Source organism: Procambarus clarkii, chromosome 41 (genome assembly GCF_040958095.1).
Source record: "Procambarus clarkii isolate CNS0578487 chromosome 41, FALCON_Pclarkii_2.0, whole genome shotgun sequence".
In the NCBI taxonomy this organism is placed as follows: domain Eukaryota; kingdom Metazoa; phylum Arthropoda; class Malacostraca; order Decapoda; family Cambaridae; genus Procambarus; species Procambarus clarkii.
In genome coordinates this window covers 25,677,178-25,695,526 of record NC_091190.1, presented here as the reverse complement: position 1 = coordinate 25,695,526, position 18,349 = coordinate 25,677,178, and the positions used below count along the sequence as shown (strand labels likewise).

Genomic DNA, 18,349 nt, shown 5'->3' with positions numbered 1-18,349 from the left:
CATGTTATAGTTATCCTGCAACTGTGATAGACAAGAGCGCCCTGTTCTGAAATCACGTTGTCCAGGGTTATGAAGATGGTATGATTCCATGTATTTTGTGATCTTACTTCTTAACAATATCAAAGATTTTTATGTGTGATGTTAGTGCTATCGATCTGAATTTTTTTGCTTCTGCCTTATTTCTTCTTTTATGGAGTGGTGCTTCTCTGCTGTTTTTAGAATGTCAGGGATAATGCCAGTATCTAGGCTCTGTCTCCAAAAAAATGTGAAAGGCCTACGATAGTTTTTTTTTTTTTAGTTATTGTAAATCATACATTAATTTCAGTTATTTTCACCCGATTTTAAACAAATAATGTATGTATGGTTATAATACATCTTTATGGATGTAAGAGAATAACCGTGACCCATTAGAATTTTTTGGAAATCGTTTTTGATTGATTTACTATGTGATAAGATTAACGTGCACCAGTCGCCTGCGATTATCAAGTGACATGTTAGTCTTTGAATCTATTTCCGAATGACATTACCAGAGAGAAGTGCAACAAAAGAATGGTTTACAAGACACTTCCATTTGAACGTTACTAAAAAACATATTTTACTCACAAAATAGGTAAACAAATTATATTGTATGCATTGTGAGGAATACTGTATTTGATTCTCAAAATGCGTAACTACACTGAAATCACGAATTAGTAAACTAACTTGATCACGACAACCCCATCTCCCCCAACATGACGAGTCGACAAAATTCCATTGCCAAGAGTTCACAGACTTGACTCTCCACCCGGCACCCTCTCGTTATGTATTTGTGGGTGAACTCTTCCCCTCCCCGACAAAGGGGCCTTCTCATTTGTTTAATATTTTTTTAGTTTGTAAACAAAATATGAATATTACATGTCATACAGTGACACCATTTATGACAGTCGTTCGCAATTGTTTTATGAGAATGCTATGATAATTTACCTGTTAACTGTTATGTTTAAAAAAATATATAATATTAGTATGAAATACACAATCAGTCAAAAGCTTTTGTTAAATAATTAAGTCAATGTTAAACAATTATTTCGATGAGTTGTAACTTAAGTATACACATATTACCTTTAATTAAAAATAATAGCCAAAATGTAATTGTTTGATTTTCATTTAAGCAAGTTTGTATTTAGTTAACAGATGCTCACAACTAGAGAGTTTCCTATACTATACAAGAACGAACGTGAGGAAAAAGTTTGATAAAGTCGAACATTTGCAGCATCGGTGTTACATAATGACAATAGGCAATTATCTCTCATAAGATTGCCTCCCAGTTGATCCTCCTCCAACAGTGCTGGCCCTCCACCTACCTTCGTCAAGGTCGACCTTCACCATCACTATATAAAGCCTTACCATCATCCTTTCCACATCACTCACTCCTCCGCCTCTACAATAAGTAGTCAACATGATCGCGAAGGTAACGTATCTCACTGATGATTACTTGTATATTTGAACACAATATTATGGACCAAAAAGCTTAGAAATTTACTGCTATATCACTATATAATTGCTGGACACACTCTACAACTATATCTCTGTTTAAGCCAAGAACACGAGGCTAATTAATTTGTGTTGTCCTCAGCTCAGTGTGTTGCTGCTGGTGGTGGTGATGGTGGGGGAGGCTGTCGCTGAAGACTACGATCGCTACTCCCCACCAGCACATCACTCACGCTACGAACAGGTAACTCAAAACTCACAAGTTATCAATACAAAATTCAAGCGGTGTTAAAATATAAATATTTAATATGAACAATATTAAATTCCCAAAGATATTCACATTTAACATTTCTGAACCACAATTTACATCAGGAAGGCATGCCATACAACTTCCAGTATGACGTCAAGGACGACTACTCCGGCAATGACTTTGGGCAAAACGAACAATCTGATGGAGACACTGTCTCAGGCTCCTACACCGTCCAGCTCCCAGACGGCCGCAAACAGACGGTACGATCCCTATTAACTTAATAAGTAATTATAACCAAAGTATATTAAGCAAAGGAATGCATTAGCCCATGCACTGATATCATATTTCTATTTCTGATATTGTCCTATTATTCAATATTTGTTTAATGTATATTACTGAACGAAATAATAAATTACACCAAAATTTTAATTATGATTATATAACCATAATTCTAAACGTTAGTAATTATCTAACAGGTGACTTACGTTTCCAAGGACGACTACGGGTATCAGGCGGAGGTCAAGTATGAGGGCGAAGCCCAGTACCCCCAAGAGTACGGTCCCCCCATCACTTTCAAGCCCCAGTACCAGCCATCATACTATCCACAGCCACCATACCAGCCCCAGCCCTCATACAAGCCCCAGCCCTCGTACAAGCCCCAGCCCTCGTACAAGCCCCAGCCCTCGTACAAGCCCCAGCTCTCGTACAAGCCCCAGCCCTCGTACAAGCCCCAGCCCTCGTACAAGCCCCAGCCCTCGTACAAGCCCCAGCCCTCGTACAAGCCCCAGTCCTCGTACAAGCCCCAGCCCTCGTACAAGCCCCAGCCCTCATACAAGCCCCAGCCCTCATACCCAACAAAGTCTTTATACAATCCTCGACCCTCATACCCAACCAAGCCTTTATACAATCCTCAGCCCTCATACCAGCCCCAGCCTTCATACGATTCTGGGGAACATTACGAATAGAAACTGCTTCTAAGGAAGCAGTTTTAAAAGTTATAGGAAGTTTGTAACCTAGATCTTCGTGTAATTGAAATAAAGACTTCTGTGTAATGACGAGCTTTTATATCCTGCAAATTTTTACATCCTTATTAGCACAACACTAAAAATCCAATGTGTTATATTGGCGAAGTACATCACCCACGATTTGACACATGAATTTTGGGAAGCAAAATTATAAACGACGAGATTTAACAAACGAACGTCTCCCTGAAGAATTTGCACCACTATAACACAGAAAATTGGTTGGATATGTCAACAAATCCCACATTACTGAATACGCCATAAAGAGCCTGTCATCTGACCATCACTTATGAATACAAGAATTTTTTAATTATTCGATTTATCTTCAATTGGGTGAATGTCTAAATGATCAAAGCATAAGCAAACTTTCAACATGAATTTCGTTTACATTTATTATTTTATTTGCAGTCAAAAATATAATTAAATATAAATTGCCTATAACCAACCATCATCTAGACAAGTAGATTTTTATCAATGATTGCATGCAATAAATATTATGATTTTCTGCTTCTACTCAAAAAATCACCGCCTCAAACTAAACTACATACAACTTTTGTAATGTACTCATTTTTACCTTATCTGTCGACGTCGAATTGCTCCTCAAAAAATCCTCAGTATCACTTCCTTCATATGCACACCATCACTCTCACGATTCTCATGAATTAGTGTATTATTAATGGCGAAACAACACTAAATCAGACTTAGCTAACAGAGTTTGCAATTATGATAAACCTGCTTCCAGGAATATTAATCCCACATTTCAGGCGATAATCATGATCTACAACAGTTTTCGATTTTTGGTTTAACTATTACTCAACCAAAATTAAATATACTAATATTCAATGTTATATCAATCTTCCAATAAAATCAGCAATTAGGTCAGCAATACATATTCAGCTGCATTTAAATAAGTATAGTTTAACTTATCTAACCAATAAGTATCTTAACTTCAACGAGTTCCTACAGCGTTCCTGGCTTTTGAAAATGAGAAAATGATATATAATTAACATAAAATAAACTTAAATATTAAACTCCGTGTAAGAGGTGCTTACGAATTAGTAAGACAACAGGTGTAGGAGAGCGGGGGGACTGGAAGGCCCAGGAGAGAGGATGGCGAGCATAAGGTCAGACGCGGACTGGACACCACCACCACTCACCATCCAACTACAGACTCAACATGGTTTTTATGGTTCGTACCTTAAACTTACCATGACTTGTGTCCACTTACATATAATATGTCTCTGATTAATGACTTAATTTTTGTTTAAATATAAACCAACACATAAATAACATTATTTAAAATTTCTTAAATTAAACTAAAGAAAACTACTAGTAATTATTTTTTTATTAATATAAAAATTATTGCCAATCAAATCACTCAAACAATAAAATCAAACCTAATAAATATTTCGTATTACTTTCGCCATATAATAAGCGCATCTAAAACTCTGGTCTCCTGCAGGCGGCGCTGATGGTGGTGGTGTTGGGTGTAGCTCTCGCTGCCCCCTCCGACCCCTACAGTATTCAACCTGTCCATAGTTTTCGATACAAGGTAATGTCCTTATTATTTGACCTCTAGTTTGTAATTTTAAACAACTCTTCGTCTACATAATTGGACCTAATCTTTCTTTCAAAAATGTATTTATTAAACACATTTTTTGTAAACATGTTCAAAACTGAGTATCATAAATGTGATATATTACTGCAGCAGCCGGGGATGCCGCACGACTTCCAGTACAATGTTAGGGACGACTACTCAGGCACCAACTTCGGCCACAGTGAGAACTCCGATGGCAACACTGTCCGTGGCTCCTACAATGTCGACCTTCCCGACGGACGCAAGCAGACGGTATGTGCTTTTAACAGTTTGATAAAATCAGCTCTACAAATAATTAATCAAATGTCGAATTTAACAAATATATTAGTTTTTAGTACTTTCTAATTTCCAAATGAGTTTAAGATATAGATATTTAGTTGTTGATAGTGTTACATACCCAACCTCGAATATACAAAAATTTGTATCAAGTAAAAGTTGGCATCTGTCTTAAGAATTAAAATTTATATGAAATCTTAACCTTTATTTCTTACAGTTCACAGAAATGTAATTTAAACTTATTAAGCAATAACGAAATATATATATATATATATATATATATATATATATATATATATATATATATATATATATATATATATATATATATATATATATATATATATATATTATTCCCTAATATTTTCGTGCACTATTCTCAGGCACAATGAGGTCACTATCACTAAACTACTACAAATTTAATTAATGCATACTATGAAGACATAATTAACTTCATACGTATTTCTAGGCATATATAAGTTCTTCCCAATTTTAAGGATTTAAACACAGAACTCAATTATCTTAGGTTCTTATGTTCTGAAAGTCGATTGATATTAACTGGAGTGTGGTTCTGTGGTCAATTTCATCAATTTACGTTTGTCTCAGCCAAGGATTAAAAAATATATTTATGCAAATTCATTATGTAATAGTGGGGGTTCTCTTTCTTACTGGTTAACATTCTGCATATATTGGCAGGTGAATTACGAGGCTGGCCACAACAAGGGTTTCACAGCTGATGTTCAGTACACCGGAGAGGCTCACCATCCCCACCATTACAGACCTCCTGTCAACTACAAGCAACGACCTTCATACCACCACTAGTCCTCAAACAACCATGCACATACAAGCCATAAACATCTTACCCACTGGAATCCACTTATGAATGTTGTTGCTCATTTGTTATGCTTTGAAAAGAATTTATACTCACTGTTATGTTGTTAGAATGAATAAACTCATGCAAGTTTAATATTTCTTTCTATATGTTCAAAGGAATTTACTAATTTAACAAAATTCGGTAACGGAAAATGTGAACATGTCTTCATAGTATTTACGCTTTATATCTTACATTGAAATGACAATTGCTAATTTGGGCTCAGCTTATTTCCAGTAACAATTGACTGATAAAAGAGTTTTAGGGTAAAGTAAACATGACCAAATTATAGACACGTTCCAACAATAACAAATAATATTATTGCAATCTAGTGACATTTATTATCTCCATGAAACAGGTATTTTTTTTTACTTTATATAGTTAAAGTCGAGCAAACGAACAATTCATAGATTTCAGTATTTTCAATTATATCAAGTTTACCCCTAAAGTAAAGGTATCGTCATATGTTGATCCACAGGATAACGTGGTTATCATACATTAATTTCAGTTAATTTCGCCCGTTTTTCATACAAATAATGGCATGTATGGTTATAATACATCTCTATGGAGGTAAGAGAGTACCCAATACCCATGACAAAGTTTCTGCCATCGTTTTTGACTGAGTACTGTGCGTTAAGATTATCGTGTACCAGTCGCCTGCGATTATCAAGTGACATATTAGTCTATAAATCTATTTCTGAATGACATTACCAGAGAGAAGTGCAACAAAAGAATGGGTTGCACTTCCTTTTGAACGTTGCCAAAAAGCATACTTACAAAACAGGTGAACATAATATACTGTATGCATTGAGAGGAATACTGTATTTATTCCTCAAAATGCGTAGCTACACTTAAATCGCGCACTAGTAAACTAACATTATCTTCACAACCCCCTTCCCCAACATGACGAGTCAACAAAATTCCATTCCCAAGAGTTTACAGACTAATGTGACTTCCCAGCCGGCACCCTCTCCACATATATGCAACCCCCACAAAAATCGCCTTTTCATTAATTAGTTTAATATTTTATTTCATTTTGAAAACAATATATTATTAATATTATATGTCATACAGTGACACCATTTGTAACAGTAGCACGCCAATTGTTGTATGTAAATGCTATGATAAATAACCTGTAAACTGTTATATTTAAAAAATATATATACTGTTAGTATCAAATGCACAATCATCAGTCAGAAGTTATACATTTTAAAAAATTATTTCTTTGAGTTGTAACTTAAGTATATAAATATTGCCTTTAAAAAAAAATAAAATTAAAAAAATGTAATTGTCTGATTTTTCATTTAAGCAAGTTTGTATTTAGTTAATAGATGCTCACGACTAGAGTTCTCTACCCTACTACTAGAGTACAAACCTGCGGATAAATTTGATAAAGTTAAAATTCTGCAGCATCGGTGTTATAATGCCAGTAGGTAATTATATCTCATGAGATAATTGGTCCTGCTCCCACAGTGCTTGCCATCCACCTACTTCCGACAAGGTCGACCTTCACGATCACTATATAAAGCTTTACCATCGTACTCTCCACATCACTCACTCCTCCGCCTCTACAACAAGTAATCAATATGATCGCAAAGGTAACGTATCTCACTGATGATTACTTGTATATTTGAACATAATATTATGAACCAAAAAGCCTAGAAATTTACTGCTATAACTTTATATAATTGCGGGACACAATTTACAACTATATCTCTGTTTAATCCAAGAACACGAGGGTAATTAATTTGTGTTGCCCTCAGTTCAGTGTGTTGCTGCTGGTGGTGGTGATGGTGGGGGAGGCTGTCGCTGAAGACTACGATCGCTACTCCCCACCAGCACATCACTCACGCTACGAACAGGTAACTCAAAACTCTCATGTAATCACGTAAAATTCAAGCGGTGTTACACAAAAAATATATAAAATGAACAATAATAAAGTAATCCTCAATTATATTAACATTTAACACTGGTGAACCACAATTTACTTCAGGATGGCATGCCATACAACTTCCAATATGGCGTCAAGGACGACTACTCCGGCAATGACTTTGGACAAAACGAACAGTCTGACGGAGACACTGTCTCAGGCTCCTACACCGTCCAGCTCCCAGACGGCCGCAAACAGACGGTAAGATCACTATTACCTTAATAACTAATTATAACCAAAGTATAATAAGCTAAGATATGCATTATCTTATGCACTGATATCATATTTTTATTTCTGATATTGTTCTATAATTCAATATTTGCAAAATGTATGTTATTGAACGAAATAATGAGTTACCTAACAAAATTCATTCTGATTATAATTATATAGCCTAATTCTAAACATTAAGAATTATCTAACAGGTGAACTACGTTGCCAAGGACGACTACGGGTATCAGGCGGAGGTAAAATATGAGGGCGAAGCCCAGTACCCCCACGAGTACGGTCCCCCCATCACCTTCAAACCCCAGTACCAGCCATCATATTATCCACAGCCTTCATACCAGCCCCAGCCCTCATACCGGCCCCAGCCTTCATACCAGCCCCAGCCCTCATACAAGCCCCAGCCCTCATACAAGCCCCAGCCCTCATACAAGCCCCAGCCTTCATACAAGCCCCAACCCTCATATAAGCCCCAGCCCTCATACAAGCCTCAGCCTACATACAAGCCCCAGCCTACATACAAGCCCCAGCCCTCATACGAGTCCAAGCCCTCATACGAGTCCAAGCCCTCATACGAGTCCAAGCCCTCATATGAGTCCCAGGTCTCATACGAGTCCCAGCAGTCATACGAGTCCCAGCAGTCATACGAGTCCCAGCAGTCATACGAGTCCCAGCTCTCATACGAGGCTGAGGGACATTATGAATAGAAACTGCATCTAAAGAAGCTGTTTTAAAGCTATAGAAACTTTGTAACTAAGGTCTTCGTGTAATTCAAATAAAGTTTCAAGAGTAATGACGATCTTTTATATCCTGTAAATGGTAGCATCCTTATTAGTAATACACGATAAATCCAAGATATGGTATATACAGGCAAAGTCAATAGATCATCCAAAATTTGACATATGAACTTCGGCATGGAATATCATACCGACGAGATATAACAAACGAATGTCTTACTGAAGAAAATATAACATCATAACACGGGCAATATATAGAATTCATCAGTAAATCACATTATGTAGTGTATACACCAAAAAGAGCCAGTCATATGCGAATGACTTAAGGATATACCTGCTTCATGGGGCTCTGAGAGTTCTTCTACTCCCCAAGCCCGACCCGAGGCCAGGCTTGGGGCCGAGCCCGACCCGAGGCCAGGCTTGGGGCCGGGCCCAACATACACAAGACATTTTCTAATTATTCTTGAATTATATACTTGAATTGTGTGAAAATTTCAAGATTATGAAGGGATAAACAAACATTTTTAACACGAGTTTTGTCGAACTTCCAGTTGGCTGTTTAACTTGCCGAAACTAAAAAATAAAAGGTCCATGCATTTCCCTTTTTCCCCGCTGGACGTGTGACTGTCATTGTAATCGTAAGGAAAATGGCTGCCAGAGTGAGAGCACAATGTATATTAACACTTTACCTTTCAAAATTATTAAGACAAAACCACATATCAGAAGATGAAGTAACGACGACGTTTCAGTCCGTCCTGGACTGTTAATAAGTCGTGTGGAAGTATCAAGAGTAAAGTCAGTCCTCGCTTACGACTTGGTAATGGTCCAGGACAGACCGGAACGTCGTCATCTCTTCCTCTTCTGATTATGTGGTTTGGTCATCATATTTTCAGCCACATTATTGTGACTCATCGTCTTTCAAAATAGTTTTATTTTCGCTATGTCTAAAAGGAAATTAAATATCAGATGCCAATTAGAAATCATGTTTTAGACAAGTAGGTTTTAATACCAATAACTAAATGCAATGAAAAGAATGATTTGCTACTTCTACTCATAGAAGCACCTCCCAAACTTACTACATTCAACTTTTTAAACATACTCATTATTACCTTGTCCTTTATTGCCGAACAGCGTTTCCAAAATTCTCAGTCTTACACCCTTCATATACACGCCATAACTCCCACGATTCCCATGTATTAGTGTATTACTACAGGCAAACTACACTAAATAGACTTGAGTTAGCAGTTATAACAATAAAGATAAACCTGCTCCCAGGAACTTTAATCCCTCATTTCAGGCGATAATCATAATCTTCGTAGACTTTTAGTTTATTATGCTACCAATATTTAAACTAATATTCAATGTTGAATTAACCTTCCAATAAATTAGCAATTAGTTCGAAAATACATTTTCAGCTGCCATATAATATGTATACTTGTGAGCATATTATTCCTAAAGGATTATTCATGTGATGAACTATCTCAACTTCAACGAGTTCCTGCTGCTTCATGAAATATGAAAGTGAGAAAATGATCTATTATTAAGAGAGGATGGTGAGTATAAAGCCACACCACCATCACTTGATGTTATCTTGAGATGATTTCGGGGCTTTTTAGTGTCCCCGCGGCCCGGTCCTCGACCAGGCCTCCACCCCCAAGGAAGCAGCCCGTGACAGCTGACTAACACCCAGGTACCTATTTTACTGCTAGGTAACAGGGGGATAGGGTGAAAGAAACTCTGCCCATTGTTTCTCGCCGGCGCCTGGGATCGAACCCAGGACCACAGGATCACAAGTCCAGCGTGCTGTCCGCTCGGCCGACCGGCTCCCGTTTCATTCCCACTCACCTTCAAGCCCCAGTACCAGCCATCATACTATCCCCAGAACTCCAACAACACACTCAACATGGCTCAATTGTATCTCAATTTCCAATTGAGATACATTTAGTTATAATGATGCATTCCCAACCTTCAATATACAAAAATTCAAATTAAGTAAATATTGGTCTCGGTCTCAGTCAGTCTCAGTTTGCATTATTGCAAACTAGTGACAATTATTATCTCCATGACACAGGTATTGTTTGGTTGAAAATTTATTAAGTTTAAAGTCGAGTAAACGAACAATCTATAGATTTTAATATTTTCAATTATGTCAAATTTAGCCCTTGACAGTAAAGTTATCGTCATATGTTGATGCACCGGATAACGCTGTTATCATTCAATATTTTCAGTTATTTACGCCCAGTTTTTATACAAATTATATAAGTGTGGGTATAATGCACCTCTATGGATTTTCAAGAGTAATCATGACCTATGACAAATTTTCTGCCATCGTTTTATATTCAACCTGTCCTCTTAAAAATATCGTCGTTTTTCGCTCGTATCAGCGCTATGGCCAAAAGTGGACGTAATTTGAAATGAAATCGACTCACAAAAGTAACGTGAAGCTCCGTTTTCTGTTAGAGTAGTCCGGCCTACTCGGTAAGGTTAGAAGAGGAAACTTCCAATTAACGTTTTTCATAACGTTTTGAAACTTTGAATTTCCTGCCCACCTAACCTACCAGAGAACTCTTAACTTACTGTTGTTGAAAAAAATATCCCAAATTTATTTTCATTTTCAAATTACGTTCACTTTTGGCCATACGGACAAACGGCCACAAGCGACATTATTTTTAAGAGGACAGGTTGTTATATTACTATGCGATATGATTATCGTCTTCCAGTCAGCTGCGATTATCAAGTGACATATTAGTCTTTGAATTTATTTGTGAATGACACTACTAGAGAGAACTGCAGCAAAAGAATGGGTTGCATGACACTTCCTTTTAACTTTGCCAAAAACACACTTATTTACAAAATATGTGAATATTTTAGGCATTGTGAGGAATACTATAGTTATGCCTCAAAACGCCTAACTACACTGAAATCGCTAACTAGTAAACTATCTAACTTGATAACCCCCCCCCCCCTCCCCCAACATGACGAGTCAGTAAAACTCCATTGCCAAGAGTTCGCAGACTTAACTGACTTCCCGCCCGGCACCCTCTCGACATGTATGTATCCCCCCCCCCCTCCCAAAAAGGGTCATTCTAATAAAAAATAATTATTTTAAAACAAAATATTCATAATATTGTATGTTATAAAGGGGCACCATTTATGGCAATCGTATGCAAATTGTTGTATGTATATGCTATGATCATTTACCTGTAAACTGTTATATTTAAAAATATATAATGTTAGTATCAAATGAGCAATTACCATGTCAGAAGTTATACATTGTTAAATAATTATTTCGATGAGTTGTCGCTTAAGTGTATAAATATTACCAACAATTAAAAAAATGTAATTGATTTTTCATTTAAAGAAGTTTGTATTTAGTTAACAGTTGGTCACCACTAGAGAGTTTCCTACTCTATACAAGCACAAACGTGCGGATACATTTAATAAATTTGAACATTTGCAGCATCGGTGTTACATAATGCCAATAAGTAATAATCTCTCTGAGATTGGCTCCCTGTTGCTCTTCCTCCCACAGAGTTGGCACTCCACCTACTTCCGTCAAGGTCGACCTTCACTATCACTATATAAAGCTTTACCATCATCATCTCAACATCACTCACTCCGCCGCTACAACAAGTAGTCAACATGATCGCAAAGGTAACGTGTCTCCCTGAAGAGAACTTGTATATATAAACATAATACGTTCCACCTTCCTAGAAATTTACTGCTATATCTCTATATAACTGCGGGACACAATTTAAAACTATGTATCTGTATGATGCCGGAACACGAAGGTAATTAATTTGTGTTGTCCTCAGCTCAGTGTGTTGCTGGTTGTGGTGGTGATGGTAGGGGAGGCTGTCGCTTTAGACTACGATCGCTACTCCCCACCAGCACATCACCCACGCTACGAACAGGTAACTCAAAACTCTCATGATTTTTACAACACAAAAGTCAAGTAATTTAAAATATCAAGGAATATTATGAAGAATATTATTGGTAATCCTTCAAAGTTACACACATTTAACACTTATGCACCATGATACACTTCAGGAAGGCATGCCATACAACTTCCAGTACGACGTCAAAGACGACTACTCCGGCAATGACTTTGGCCAAAGCGAACAGTCTGACGGAGACACCGTCTCAGGCTCCTACACCGTCCAACTCCCAGACGGCCGCAAACAGACGGTAAGATCACTATTACCTTAATAAGTAATAACAACAAAAGTATAATAAGCAAAGAAATGCATTAGCCCATGCACTGATATCATATTTTTATTTCTGATATTATTTCAAAATTAATACTTGCTTAATGTATGTTATTGATCAAAATAATAAATTCCCTCAAACGTTAAACTATGAGTATGTTATATAAACCTAATTCTAACCATTAACAATTATCTCACAGGTGAACTACGTTTCTAAGGACGACTACGGGTACCAGGCTGAGGTCAGTTATGAGGGCGAACCACAGTACCCCCAAGAGTACGGTCCCCCCATCACCTTCAAACCCCAGTACCAGCCATCATATTATCCACAGCCTTCATATCAGCCCCAGCCCTCATATCAGCCCCAGCCCTCATACCAGCCCCAGCCCTCATACCAGCCCCAGCCCTCATACAAGCCCCAGCCCTCATACAAGCCCCAGCCCTCATACAAGCCCCAGCCCTCATACAAGCCCCAGCCCTCATACAAGCCCCAACCCTCATACAAGCCCCAGCCCTCATACCCAACCAAGCCTTTATACAATCCTCAGCCCTCATACCAGCCCCAGCCTTCATACGATTCTGGTGAACATTACGAATAGAAACTGCATCTAAGGAAGCAGTTTTAAAAGTTACAGGAACTTTGTAACCTAGATCTTCATGTAATTGAAATAAAGACTTGAGGGTAGTGACGAGCTTTTAATTCCTGCAAACTTTAACATCGTTATGAACAACACACTAAAAATCCAATGTGTTATATAGCCAAAGTAGATCACCCACGATTTGACATACGAACTTCGGGAAGCAATATTATAAACGACGAGATTTAACAAACGAATGTCTCCCTGAAGAATATACAGCACCTTAACACAGAAAATTGGTCGGTTATATCAACAAATCCCATATTTAGCATTATGTATTGAAAACGCCGTAAAGAGCCTGTCATCTGACCATCACTTATGAATACAAGACGTTTTTTAATTATTCGAGATTATATTATCTTCCAAGGTGTGAAAATGTCTAAATTGTCAAAGCATCAGCTAACTTCCAACATGAATTTCGTCGAATTTCCGATAGACTATTTAACCTGTCAAAACTAAAAAAAAAAAAGAGCATATTTCCCGTATTCACTACTGGACGTGTAATTGTTATTGTCATCATAAGCAAGATGGCTGCCAGAGAGAGCACAATGTATATGAATACCGGACATTCCAAATTTATTAATTTATTTGCAGATTCTAAAAGGAAATAAAATATAAGTTGCCTATTACAAATCATATTTGATTAAATTTGCATGCAGTCATTGATTAATAAACCAATGACTGCATGCAATAAATATTATGATTTGCTATTTCTACTCAAAATAAACATCGCCTCAGACTCAACTACACACAACTTTTCTAATGCACTCATTATTACCATACCTTTCGACGTCGAATAGCTCCTCCAAAAATCCTCAGCATCACTCCCTTCATATGCACACCATCACTGTCACGATTCTCATGAATTAGCGTATTATTAATGGCGAAACAACACTAAATCAGACTTAGCTAACAGAGTTTGCAATTATGATAAACCTGCTTCCAGGAATATTAATCCCACTTTTCAGGCGATAATCATGATCTACGATAATATTCAATTTTTGGTTTAACTATTATTTAACCAAAATTAAATATACTAATATTCAATGTTGTTTCAACCTTCCAATACAATCAGCAATTAGTACAAAAATACATATTCAGCTGCCTTTAAATATGTTGCCTAACTTATCTAAACTATAAATATCTTAACTTCAACGAGTTCATACGGCGTTCCTGACATTTGAAAGTGAGAAAATTATCTATTATTAACACAAAATAAACTTAAATATAAAACTCCGTGTAAGAGGTGCTTATGAATTAGTAAGACAACAGATGTAGGAGAGCGGGGGACAGGAAGGGCCAGGAGAGAGGATGGTGAGTATAAAGTCAGACGCGGACTGGACACCACCATCACTCACCATCCAACTACAGACTCAACATGGCTTTTGTAGTTCGTACCTTAAACTTACCATGACTTGTGTCCACTTATGTATAATTTGTTTCTGATTAATGACTGGAATGTTTTTTTAATGTATTCGAACACATTAATATCATTATTTAAAATTTCTTAAATTAGACTAAAGAAAACTACTAGTAATTATTTTTTTTAATTAATATAACAATTATAACCAATTAAATCACTCAAACATTAAACTGAAACCTAATAAATATTTCGTACTTCTTTCGCCAAATTATAATAAGTGCATCTAAAACTCTGGTCTCCTGCAGGCGGCGCTGATGGTGGTGGTGTTGGGTGTAGCTCTCGCTGCACCCTCCGACCCCTACCGTGTTCAACATGTCCATAGTTCTGGATACAAGGTAATGTCCTTATTATTTGACCTCTTGTTTGTAATTTTAAACAATTCTTCGTCTAAATAATTGGAATTAATCTCTTTCTCTTCCACGTATGTATTTATTAAACACACTTTTTGTAAACATGTTAACAACTGAGCATCATAAATGTGATACATTACTGCAGCAGCCGGGGATGCCGCACGACTTCCAGTACAATGTTAAGGACGACTACTCCGGCACTAACTTCGGCCACAGTGAGAACTCCGACGGCAACACTGTCCGTGGCTCCTACAATGTCGATCTTCCCGATGGACGCAAACAGACGGTATGTGCTTCTAAAGTGTGATAAAATCAGTTCCATAATAATTTATCAATCAAATTTCGAATTTTAAAAATAAATTAGTTTTCAGTACTATCTAATTTCCAAATGAGTTTAAGATATAGATTTTGTATTTTTGATAATGGTACATACCCAACCTCGAATATACAAAAATCCATATTAATGTTGGCATTTGTCTTAAGATTTAAAATTGATATGAAATCTTAGCCTTTATTTCTTAAAGTTCACAGAAATGTAATTTAAACTTAGCTAAGCAAAAACAATACATATATGTATATATATATATATATATATATTAGTATATTTTGGTAGCAGTCTTTTCTGTAGACATATATTATTAAATATGACCGAAAAAGTAAGATTAATAATTCTAACACGAATTTTCTCAATCTTTCGTACATTACGCTTCACTGTTGGAGGTAAATCAAAAATCACTTCTCCAAAATTCATTTTTATTTCTAGTCTGACGCGACACGGGCGCGTTTCGTAAAACTTATTACATTTTCAAAGACTTCACAAATACACAACTGATTAGAACTTGCGTTTCCCTGATTTTATATCTACATTTGAGTGAGGTGGGAAGGGTGATGTGGCATTACATTTGAGTGAGGTGGGAAGGGTGATGTGGCATTAACACAAGACAGAACACTAGGGGATATTAATAGGGTATTAAAAGTATCAACACAAGACAGAACAGAAACAATGGGTATTGAATAGAAGTGTTTGTAGAAAGCCTATTGGTCCATATTTCTTGATGCTTCTATATTGGAGCGGAGTCTTGAGGTGGGTAGAATATAGTTGTGCAATAATTGGCTGTTGATTGCTGGTGTTGACTTCTTGATGTGTAGTGCCTCGCAAACGTCAAGCCGCCTGCTATCGCTGTATCTATCGATGATTTCTGTGTTGTTTACTAGGATTTCTCTGGCGATGGTTTGGTTATGGGAAGAGATTATATGTTCCTTAATGGAGCCCTGTTGTTTATGCATCGTTAAACGCCTAGAAAGAGATGTTGTTGTCTTGCCTATATACTGGGTTTTTTGGAGCTTACAGTCCCCAAGTGGGCATTTGAAGGCATAGACGACGTTAGTCTCTTTTAAAGCGTTCTGTTTTGTGTCTGGAGAGTTTCTCATGAGTAGGCTGGCCGTTTTTCTGGTTTTATAGTAAATCGTCAGTTGTATAATCTGATTTTTGTCTGTAGGGATAACGTTTCTATTAACAATATCTTTCAGGACCCTTTCCTCTGTTTTATGAGCTGTGGAAAAGAAGTTCCTGTAAAATAGTCTAATAGGGGGTATAGGTGTTGTGTTAGTTGTCTCTTCGGAGGTTGCATGGCTTTTCACTTTCCTTCTTATGATGTCTTCGATGAAACCATTGGAGAAGCCGTTATTGACTAGGACCTGCCTTACCCTACAGAGTTCTTCGTCGACTTGCTTCCATTCTGAGCTGTGGCTGAGAGCACGGTCGACGTATGCGTTAACAACACTCCTCTTGTACCTGTCAGGGCAGTCGCTGTTGGCATTTAGGCACATTCCTATGTTTGTTTCCTTTGTGTAGACTGCAGTGTGGAAACCTCCGCCCTTTTCCATGACTGTTACATCTAGAAAAGGCAGCTTCCCATCCTTTTCCGTCTCGTAAGTGAAAGTATTCTTTTCTACAAATTTGTTTAATATATAATATGAAGATGTACTTATCTCCATATGTATTTTAAGGCATATGTAAGTTCTTCCCAACTTTAAGGATTTAAAAACAGAACTCAATTATCTTGGGTGCTTAATTAATTAAGTTCTAAAGGTCAATTGATGTTAATTAAAGTGTGGTTTTGAGGTCCATTATTCATATATTTACGTTTGTCGCAGCCAAGGGTTAAAACAAATATATTTTTGCTAATCATTACATAATGTTCTCTTTCTTAATAATTAACATTCTGCATACATTGGCAGGTGAATTACGAGGCTGACCACAACAAGGGTTTCACAGCTGATGTTCAGTACACCGGAGAGGCTCATCATCCCCATAATTACAGATCTCCTGTCTACTACAAGCAACAACCTTCATACCACCACTAGTCCTCAAACAACATGCAGATAACAGCAATAAACATCTTACCCACCGGAATCCACTTATGAATGTTGTTGCTCATTTGTTATGTTTTGAAAAGAATTTACTCACTGTTATGTTGTTAGAATGAATAAACTCATGCAAGTTTAATATTTCTTTCTATATGTTAAAAGTAACTTACCAATTTAACAAAATTCGGTAACGGAAAATGTGAAAATGTCTTCGTAGTATTGTCGCTTTATATCTTAAATTGGAATGACAATTGCTAATTTAGGCTCAGCTTATTTCCAGAAACAATTGACTGATAAAGGGTTTAAACGGTAAAGTAAACATGACCAAATTATAGTCACGTTCGAACAATAACAAATTATATTATTAAAAACTAATGACAATTATTATCTCCATGACACAGGTATGTCTTTTTATTAATTTATGAAGTTAAAGTCGATCAAAGGAACAATTCATAGATTTCAGTAATCCTAATTATATAAATTTTACCCCTAAAAGTAAAGTTATCGCCATATGTTGATCCACCGGAAAAGGTGGTTATCATTCATTACTTTCAGTTAATTTCGCCCGTTTTTTATACAAATAATGGTATGAATGGTTATAATACATCTGTATGGATGTAAGAAAGTAACCATGATCTATGACAAAGTTTCTGCCATCGTTTATGATTACTATGCGATAAGATTATCGTGTACCAGTCGCCTGTGATTATCAAGTAACATATTAGTCTTTAAATCTATTTCTATATAATATTACGAGAGAGAAGTGTAACAAAAGAATGAGATGCAAGACACTTCCTTTTGAACGTTGCCAAAAAACATATTTACTTACAAAATAGGTGAACATAATATGCTGTAGGCATTGTGAGAAATACTGTATTTATTCCACAAAATGAGTAACTACACTGAAATCGCGAACTAGTAAACTATCTAACTTGATCATCACAACCCCCTTCCCCAACATGACGAGTCAGCAAAATTCCATTCCCAA

General features: G+C 36.7%; 4 protein-coding genes across 4 annotated transcripts; all 4 read left to right on the top strand.

Annotated features, from left to right (window-relative positions):
* The first annotated feature begins 1,435 nt into the window (after positions 1–1,435).
* On the top strand, positions 1,436–8,342 carry LOC123761153 (adhesive plaque matrix protein-like). Its single transcript, XM_045747097.2, has 6 exons — positions 1,436–1,452; positions 1,618–1,711; positions 1,840–1,977; positions 2,194–2,597; positions 7,482–7,614; positions 7,836–8,342. The coding sequence occupies exons 1-6, from the start codon at positions 1,436–1,438 to the stop codon at positions 8,340–8,342; spliced, it is 1,293 nt and encodes a 430-aa protein (XP_045603053.2).
* LOC123761151 (pro-resilin-like) lies at positions 3,917–5,621 on the top strand. Its single transcript, XM_069339071.1, has 4 exons — positions 3,917–3,928; positions 4,202–4,291; positions 4,448–4,588; positions 5,309–5,621. The coding sequence occupies exons 1-4, from the start codon at positions 3,917–3,919 to the stop codon at positions 5,432–5,434; spliced, it is 369 nt and encodes a 122-aa protein (XP_069195172.1). The 3' UTR covers positions 5,435–5,621.
* A 3,672-nt stretch (positions 8,343–12,014) lies between the features above and the next one.
* LOC123761149 (annexin A7-like) lies at positions 12,015–13,226 on the top strand. Its single transcript, XM_045747094.2, has 4 exons — positions 12,015–12,031; positions 12,193–12,286; positions 12,423–12,560; positions 12,781–13,226. Exons 1-4 carry the CDS (start codon positions 12,015–12,017, stop codon positions 13,177–13,179), a joined length of 648 nt encoding a protein of 215 aa, XP_045603050.1. The 3' UTR covers positions 13,180–13,226.
* A 1,370-nt stretch (positions 13,227–14,596) lies between these two features.
* On the top strand, positions 14,597–17,358 carry LOC123761148 (pro-resilin-like). Its single transcript, XM_069339231.1, has 4 exons — positions 14,597–14,608; positions 14,887–14,976; positions 15,140–15,277; positions 17,233–17,358. Exons 1-4 carry the CDS (start codon positions 14,597–14,599, stop codon positions 17,356–17,358), a joined length of 366 nt encoding a protein of 121 aa, XP_069195332.1.
* Positions 17,359–18,349: the final 991 nt, after the last annotated feature.

Excerpts from the sequence above, each read along its gene's own strand:
- LOC123761153 (XM_045747097.2), top strand. Across the intron at positions 1,712-1,839 it reads ATCACTCACGCTACGAACAG|GAAGGCATGCCATACAACTT; the intron begins GTAACTCAAAAC and ends AATTTACATCAG. Across the intron at positions 2,598-7,481 it reads TCTTTATACAATCCTCGACC|CATGCCATACAACTTCCAAT; the intron begins CTCATACCCAAC and ends ACTTCAGGATGG.
- LOC123761151 (XM_069339071.1), top strand. Across the intron at positions 4,292-4,447 it reads TCCATAGTTTTCGATACAAG|CAGCCGGGGATGCCGCACGA; the intron begins GTAATGTCCTTA and ends ATATTACTGCAG. Across the intron at positions 4,589-5,308 it reads CCGACGGACGCAAGCAGACG|GTGAATTACGAGGCTGGCCA; the intron begins GTATGTGCTTTT and ends ATATATTGGCAG.
- LOC123761149 (XM_045747094.2), top strand. Across the intron at positions 12,287-12,422 it reads ATCACCCACGCTACGAACAG|GAAGGCATGCCATACAACTT; the intron begins GTAACTCAAAAC and ends GATACACTTCAG. Across the intron at positions 12,561-12,780 it reads CAGACGGCCGCAAACAGACG|GTGAACTACGTTTCTAAGGA; the intron begins GTAAGATCACTA and ends ATTATCTCACAG.
- LOC123761148 (XM_069339231.1), top strand. Across the intron at positions 14,977-15,139 it reads TCCATAGTTCTGGATACAAG|CCGGGGATGCCGCACGACTT; the intron begins GTAATGTCCTTA and ends TTACTGCAGCAG. Across the intron at positions 15,278-17,232 it reads CCGATGGACGCAAACAGACG|GTGAATTACGAGGCTGACCA; the intron begins GTATGTGCTTCT and ends ATACATTGGCAG.